An 8356-nucleotide genomic window follows, 5' to 3' on the forward strand; every position below is an offset into this window, starting at 1 on the left:
CTGTAGGCATATCTTACAAAATTCAGAAAGGATAATTAGAATGGGAAAATTTTAAATAATAAAAAAAAACATAAATAAGCACCAGGTCGACCAAAAATTTTGTTGGTCGACCAAGAAAAATTTCTTCTTGGTCCACCCAAAAGAAAGTCGACCCAAAATTTGTTGGTCGACCAAGAAGAATTTCTTCTTGGTCGACCGAAATTAAGTTGCTCGACCAAGAAGAATTCTTCTTGGTCGACCAACTTAATTTTGGTGAGAAATTCAATCGAAAAAAGGTGGAGCAGCAACAAGGTCAATTAAAAATTTGAATTGGCTAAATGAAGAAACGAAGAAAACAATTAAATGAGGTCCAAGGAAAATGGAGAAAACTTACTTGTGTTGGACTTTTTTCTTCAAATACAGAGGCGATTTCAAAAGGAATCAGGCAAGATTTGGAGTAGATTTAGATCTAAATCTAAGGAATGAGCAAGAAGAGTATACAGAGGGGAGGTTGTGAAATTGAATTTAATGTAATGCGGAAGCAGTCGAGGGATAAATGGCTGTTTTAATGGTTTTTTTTTATTTTTGTAACCGAATTTTAAACAGATATGGGTCGACGGAGAAGAAAGAGAAGATGAGATAAGAAAGAGAATATGACAATTAATTAATTAAATTAAAGTTAATCACAGGTAATGTAAAAATAACGAGTCAACTCCTTGTTTTTTTAAAAAAAGTCAGAGTCCTTGTTTTTTAATCTTTTGTCTCTCGCTCCTATTTATTTAATTGCCCCAAAAGGAGATGGGTTTCAGCAGCTCATCTACTATCTCGTTTCAACCAAGTGTGAATGTTGTGCCACTGTGTGTTCAAAACCAAATTCTTTTTTTAAAGAACTAACTATTGACATAACAATATAAATATTTTAGCAAAAGCAGAATTAAAAATGAATTATAAACAATGGTTCTATAATATTATTTAAATTTATGTATACAAACCATTAATTGAAATAAAATATTACGCTTATGCTTGTGCAGATGAAATATGTAGTGCATTAAACATTGATAATTTTTGGAAAATAGAATGAAACTAAATTGAACTGAAAAACCAATCATTGTAAAGCAAATTTGATGCAACTGGCGTTATATGGTTTACCTCCTATCTCATCTACAGCTTGGATACGATTTCTGCTTGTATTGTTGGTCACAGTTTCATCAGTCGTATTTATTAAATCCGTCAGATGCGTTATGCATCTTGGACGGAGATGTGCAAGATACATCTCATCTTGTTCATTTGTCGAAGAACGCCTCTGGTGTCGCCTCGTATTTTCAAGACTCCAAGACTCATGTCACGGGAGGAAACTTTGCGCAGAGTTCCACTATATATTTATTTATGGGTGGCTCCTGCACTGGAATGGAACAAAATGAAATTTGAATACTTCAAATCCAATACACAGACATGCAGTGAAACAATTATGATAATTAGTGTTCCGTGGCACTACATTTGCGTCATATTAAATTTTTTGTGAACTTTTAGATAAGTTGGCGATAAATTGGATAAAAAAAATCGAAAAAAGAAAGAGAGATGTATAAAAATTATTATTAAACATACACCAATACAGTTAATTAACAAATATTATGAAGGTTAAAACTATGAAGAGACTTTGGTGTCATTTGATATACCAAAATTAATTAGTATGAGATGTTCAAGTTTAATAATATAGTATAAATGTTAAAAAAGAAGTAAAATAAAAAGCAAACATTTGTATATTACCATGCTTCTTTTATCGATGAGTGGTCCGGTCCAGTAGCAAATAAAAATCACAATACATTCAACCAAGTCCGATGGCTTATTTTTCTTTGTGATAAAGTGAACAAATTGCAAAATTTTAAATAATAAATTACCTGAGACAGGGGCCCGTGAACCTAAGTTTCTTCGGCTTGAATCCTCCATGGGCGATGAAAACAAAAGTCGAAAAACACAATAAAAAACCGATTGTAGTGAAGCAGAGGAGGAAAAAACATTCAATAAAGGGTAAAACTAATTTTCAAATAGGAAAACAACAAAAAAAATTATGATTAAGAAATTAACATATTCTGTACTCTTCTTGGGATAAAAACAATTTGAATTTTTTTGAAAAAAAATGGAAACTTATCGGGTCAATTGAAGAGAAGAGAAGCTAGGAAGCCATTTGGAAAAATGAGATTGAGAGTAAGAAGGTTGAACTAACGTGGGGTTTAGGATGTGAAGTGGGCCTTGATTTTGAATACGGATGTAATCGAGTCGAGCCGAGCCGAACTCTTGAATGTTTGAGCTTGGTTTGTTTATAATCGAGCCGAGCTCGAGCTTTATTTAACGAATATATGCATGGCTCACGAGTTTATTCAAACATTTATCGAGCCTAAACAAGCTTAATAAATGTGAATTATACATTTAAATTTTCATTAAATTAATTAAAAAATAAATTATATATTTAAAGAAAAATATATTATTCTTATTAAAATTTGTAAATTTATTATAATAAATAAATTTAATAGATTTTTCTATATATTTCATAAATAATATGCAAAATCAATAAATCAAATATCAAAACTATTATTTTTATCTAAAAGATTACTCATGATCTTACTAATGAACATGTTCACGAGCTAACGATCCGAATACTGTAAAGCTTGAGTTTGGTTTGTTTATCTTAACGAGCCTCATTAAACGAGCTCAAACGAGCTTTTATCGAATCGAGTTTCGAATAGCTCACAAACGATTTGGTTCGTTTACATCCCTAATTTTGAAGACAAATTTGAATGGGTTTAAAGGAAAGTGTTTAAATTACCTTTGATAATAGTATGTAATTATAAATTTGCAGGAATAATGTTTTAGTCTAAACATTATATTAATTTACCTCATCGATCACAATGATCGATCTCAACTCAATGGAATGATATATCTATACTATCTATACTATTTTATTAAGTTTGACATCCTTTGAGTAATTAACTTTGGTGTCATGGTCTGTTTTTATAATGATTTATATTAATAAAATGTTAAAGTTTTAATATAAGTTATATGTAGTTCAGCGGATAGAATCATTGTTCCTTAGGGTTTAGGTGTCATAGGGTTCAATTCTCATCGAGGTCATTTTTTATTCTTTTATTTTTCGATTTATTTATATTTTAATTTATATATCAAAATTACAGTGTAGTCCATCGCTATTTCTTATAATTATATTTTGATCCTCATTTTTTTATTCTTTTATTTTTCAAGTTATTTTTTAATATATATATCAAAATTACAGTGTAGTCCATCGCTATTTATTATAATTATATTTTAATCCTCATTTAAATATAAATCAAATGAATTATAAAAAATACTATATAAGCACGCAACGCGTGCGTTGGTGCACTAATATAATTTTAAGAATAAAGTAAAAGTTAGTTGGTTTAATTGATGAATTCAACCGTAAACATTTACATACAGAGGTCATGAGGAGAATAAGGATTCTCGGTTTTTTTCTGACTTTGTGATTTATCGGATTATTCAACGAACTTCATATTTGAATTTGTTGACAGGATTTTTTCGATTTACGATATAAATTTTATATTTTTGACGATTTTTTAAATTAATGTTAATTTCTGAATTAAATTTGATAAATTATTAAATCATACCGAAATTGAAAATTGTATAATCTATGATTTTGAGGAAGAGGGAAAAATTATAGTTGAATTAATTGAAATTATTATCAATGTATTCTAGCGAGAGATTTCAATCATTGAATTGAAATTGCGATATTATTTTGCTGGTTGTTAGTGAATCACATTATATATTCGGTGTCTGTTATATATATGTTATCTTTTTTACACGAAATTTTCATAATGTAGCATATGTTTTCATATAGGTTGATGTTTTACTATTTGATATTGTATATTGAGATTGTTCTGAATATGTTGATATCATACAACCAACTTATAATTATTGTTGAATTATATAGACATGTCACAAGCCTCGAGATCAAAGTAAGATTATATATATTCGATTATCATGTACGTGTTGACGAACGAGTATATCTATACTATTTTATTAAGTTTGAGACCCTTAGAGTAACTAACTTCGGTGTCATGGTCTGTTTTTATAATGATTTATATTAATAAAATGTTAAAATTTTAATGTAAGTTATATGTAGTTCAGCGGATAGAATCATTTTTCCTTAGGGTTTAGGTCTTATGTTCAATTCTCATTGAAGTCATTTTTTAATTCTTTTATTTTTCGATTTATTTATATTTTAATTTATATATCAAAGTTATAGTGTAGTCTTTCGCTATTTCTTATAATTATATTTTGATCCTCATTTTTTTATTCTTTTATTTTTCAAGTTATTTTTTAATATATATACATAAAAATTACAGTGTAGTCCATCGCTATTTCTTAATATTATATTTTAATCCTCATTTAAATATAAATCAAATGAATTATAAAAAATATTATACAAGCACGCAACGCGTGCGTCGGTGTACTAGTATGTTATTATTGTTTAGTGTTGATGAATATTATTGCATTAAACGATGAATCACCAGAAATGAGTGATTTGATATTATATGTGTTGTTTATTATTGTTGATGTTGTCGAATGTTAGTTATTAGGCAACTATTTGTTGTTACTAAGTAGGAGAGCGACATTTGTTGATGTTGTTGGCCGCAGTAGTAAGAGAGCAACATTTGTTGATGTTGTTTGTCGCAATAGCAATGGAACAATGTATTGTTGAGATTGTCGCAATAATAGGAGAACGATATATGTTGATGTTGTTTGTCATAATAGTAGTGGAGCGACGTATGATGATATTCTTGGTTGTGATATCAGTCGTTGTTTAGAAACAACGAATGAATGTTCAGATAGTACGAATGAGTCATAGAATATTTCTCTTATGATTGCAGTTATATAATGTTGTCAATATAACTTTTATTTATTCCGATAATGTTTGTTGTATATATTTATCCTTCAGGGATTGTTTCTATAGAGACAATATATTTTAATGTCGTATTCAAGTTATGTATTGTGTAATGATTTTAATATCTCTGTTACACTGATGTAAATAATATCTTGGTTGTATAATTTTGTCGTATATTATATTATTATGATCCCGAATTTTTTTTTTATGCATATTACATTACATTACATACGTGACAATGTTTGAAACGTCAAATATTAAATGGAGCATGAATTTTTTTAAGGTGTTTAGTTATTATTAAATAGCAAGGATATAACATACATCAGGTTCGATATTGGGCAAAAAAAAAAATCAAAATATAAGAGATTTGAATATAAAATCGCAATTTGGAAAAATAAAAATTAGAGGCTCTCACTTTATTATTTTATTTAAAAAAAAATTAATAAAAAGTTGGGGTATGGGAGAGAGACATGGAGCAAGGATCCTCCACTATGCATGTCATAATGTTGTACACTGTAGAGTCGTTAGATCATATGGTTCACCACATCAAATCTAAAATCTAGGGGCCGATGGCTTTGGTGAGAAAAAAATCTTCTGTAATATCCCTAAGTCATGAGTAGTAGTTTTTTTTTTAACTTTCTACGATCAATATATGCGGTAAATTTCTTCGAATTATACAAGAAAATATTCCAATATTTCATCTCGGCTTTGAGAGGGCATTGAAGCGGTTGAGGGAAGAGCAAACCACCCATCACCCACATTATACTTGGCATCTTTATCAAAATATCAAAGTCATCAAAGGAATTGGGGAAATTCTTTTGTTTTATGCGACAACAAAAGCATACAAAGTCTCTGCATTCGATGATCTCAGAACATATGCTATATGCTGCACACTAAAGTACAAAAAAAATTTGCCGTTATTATCTTAAAACTCCAAAATTTACCCTCTAAAAAGTATTTGTAAATCTACAATCTTTACGCTCGGGCATAATTATTATTATTATTTTGAATAAGTCGGGCATAATTTTCTAAGTGACTTATTTGTTATCCACCAACGCATTACATGGAAAGGGTATGCCACTGGCTTTATTTTTTTTTAAAATTTTTTTTAATACAGAAAAGTGGTTTCCTAACCCAAGGATAACCATCAAATACTCAATTTAATAGCAGCTGAGCTTTCCAAGGTCCCTACCGATGACCTCAGATATGAAGTTAGCCAAAGCCAACTTCTCTCATTCCATGCACTCTTAACTTATCAGTCCCGCCAGTTGCACAACTTTTAATCTAAAATTTAACAGAGGATTGAACAAACCAGGCAAAACATTTTCGGTGTCATTAGCAGTTTTCTTTATCAAACAAATCTAAGTACGAACTCAGAGCTCATAATCAATGTGTTGAACAGATACTAAAGGAAGAGCCACCTCAGATCTCCAGAATTGATCCCACCTTGTTCCGCGTTTTGCCTTTTTTAGTATTTGTTTCGTCCTGTTCTTGTTGCTCTGCTTTCTTTTGAGCTCGAATCATAGCTCTTCTGGCACGGGGCCGCATTTCACGCACTTGTCTTGGGGGCATTGCATAATGCTCGAGAGACCTATCACCAAAAGGGTGTTCATTGCCAGCAAATATCCTTAATTTTCTGTCTCTATCCTGCACAATGAAAATGGCAATTTTAGTGTCAACCGAACAATCATAAACCTAGTGCTGGAAACTCAAATCTCAAATTCTGTGACAATCATGATGTTGCCAGAAGCAGCATTTACATGGGGATCATACAAGATAGGCATAAATATCTCACGATAGCAATCCATCATATAGCAGAGACTTCACTCCTGTGAATCAGGAGTATTCTTTAACAGGTCGGAAAAAACAAAAGTAATAGCTCAATTAAAGGGTCCATCTCCAAAGTGAGTGTTTCACAAAGTTAGTATTTCAGAAATTTTAGCACCCCTCAATTTAAAAATATAATAGACTGATGATACCCATATAGACCAGATTAAGGTAACGCAGTTGATAAGATAACACTGACTCACATCACGTAGTTTGTTTCTAGGAAGCATGCGAAGTACGGCTTTGCGAATTACTTCTGTGGGATCCTTGGCCATCTGGTCTTTCAAACTCCTTTCTTTGAGGTGGCCTATATACCTATGTCGTCAAAAAGCCACGAATTGTAAGCATATGGGATGATTGCATGCCTAAAATACAATATTATCACAAAAAGTTAGGTATGTTCTTTAGAATTTTCAATTTCAAAAAGCACCAGGAGTAGCCAAGGAATTATCAAAATACCAGCTCCATGATGCAACTAACTATAAAGCAACAATACACAAATTAATATCTTGTACTTGCCCTGTATGCCATTGATACAACTTATCAGTCATTTTCCTTCCAGTGACGCATACATCTCCAGCATTTATAACAATGCACATATCCCCCTCATCCCGATTGGGAACATATGTGGGCTTATCCTTGCCCTGAACAACAGTTGATATGTGTGAAGCTAACCTCCCAAGGACCTACATCAAAAGGTGATACACTGTAATCTACTGCTAGATGTAAAGTAGAAAGTATATCAGCTAGGTCTCACGGAGGTGTACTCTACCTGTCCTTTTGCATCAAAAACTCTCCATCTCAAACCATCCAAATTAATACGTCTCAGCCCTGCAAGGGCTTTCTACAAGAGTATTGATTAGTTTTTGGTTAGCCCTCCTCCGGCTCATAGATTAATATCACACTATAATCAAATTATATATAACCAAAGGATAACTTTTCGTCGATCTAAATCAAAACACCAGAAACCAGCATGAAGTTCGAACAGGAACATTACCCTTAACAATGACAACCAACAAACAAATACTGCGTATGTATCACGTGAGAGGGAAAAAAGACAGAAATTAAAATTTATCCGCGTGCACATTTTCACAAACACCTGGCACGCACTCACAAGCCACTCGAAGATTGGTAGCTATGTTAGGAATAAGTAAAAAAAACCTGAGGAAGTGAAAAATAACAAAGAAAACACAAGAGTCAAAAAACCGCGTGCCTTAAGATTTCCACTGAAAGCTTGAGATGCAGTCGACATGGTGTTTCTGGATCCGTAGTATTTTCTTTCGCCGATTTCAAAGTAAGAAGTAAGGCAAACAAAGGGGGAGGTTCCGGAAGTTTGGGCCTGCAGACTTTCTTGATTATATGGGCCAAAAGGTCGTTTCTCGTCCAGCCCAATTGGGAGCTGGTTAATAACTCTTTGTAATTAAAGCTGTAACAAGTCTGTATCGGTAGGTGCATATGATGAAAGTGGAATTAAGCATTTCTTTTTATATTTATGATTGATTTAGATTTTGGTATGTTATTAAGATATTATAAAATAATATATATAATAATCATACAAGTTAAAAATATATCAAACAATATAATATTTATCTTTATACATTATACATCTTTATTTTA

General features: G+C 31.5%; 1 protein-coding gene across 1 annotated transcript; it reads right to left on the minus strand.

Moving 5' to 3' along the window:
• Positions 1–5997: 5997 nt before the first annotated feature.
• LOC142522186 (uncharacterized) lies at positions 5998–8113 on the minus strand. Its single transcript, XM_075625360.1, has 5 exons — positions 7953–8113; positions 7512–7583; positions 7259–7425; positions 6943–7054; positions 5998–6559 (listed from the first exon to the last, which is right to left on the minus strand). The coding sequence occupies exons 1-5, from the start codon at positions 7989–7991 to the stop codon at positions 6335–6337; spliced, it is 615 nt and encodes a 204-aa protein (XP_075481475.1). The 5' UTR covers positions 7992–8113; the 3' UTR covers positions 5998–6334.
• Positions 8114–8356: the final 243 nt, after the last annotated feature.

Source organism: Primulina tabacum, chromosome 13 (assembly GCF_025594145.1).
Source record: "Primulina tabacum isolate GXHZ01 chromosome 13, ASM2559414v2, whole genome shotgun sequence".
NCBI lineage: Eukaryota > Viridiplantae > Streptophyta > Magnoliopsida > Lamiales > Gesneriaceae > Primulina > Primulina tabacum.

What these genes read in the sequence shown, in the direction of transcription:
- LOC142522186 (XM_075625360.1), bottom strand. Translation starts at nt 7,991, where the DNA reads ATGTCGACTGCATCTCAAGCTTTCAGTGGAAATCTTAAG. An exon ending in CTTTCAGTGGAAATCTTAAG is followed by an intron (nt 7,584 to 7,952) that starts GCACGCGGTTTT and finishes ATACTCTTGTAG; the next exon opens with AAAGCCCTTGCAGGGCTGAG. An exon ending in CTAGAAACAAACTACGTGAT is followed by an intron (nt 6,560 to 6,942) that starts GTGAGTCAGTGT and finishes TTCATTGTGCAG; the next exon opens with GATAGAGACAGAAAATTAAG.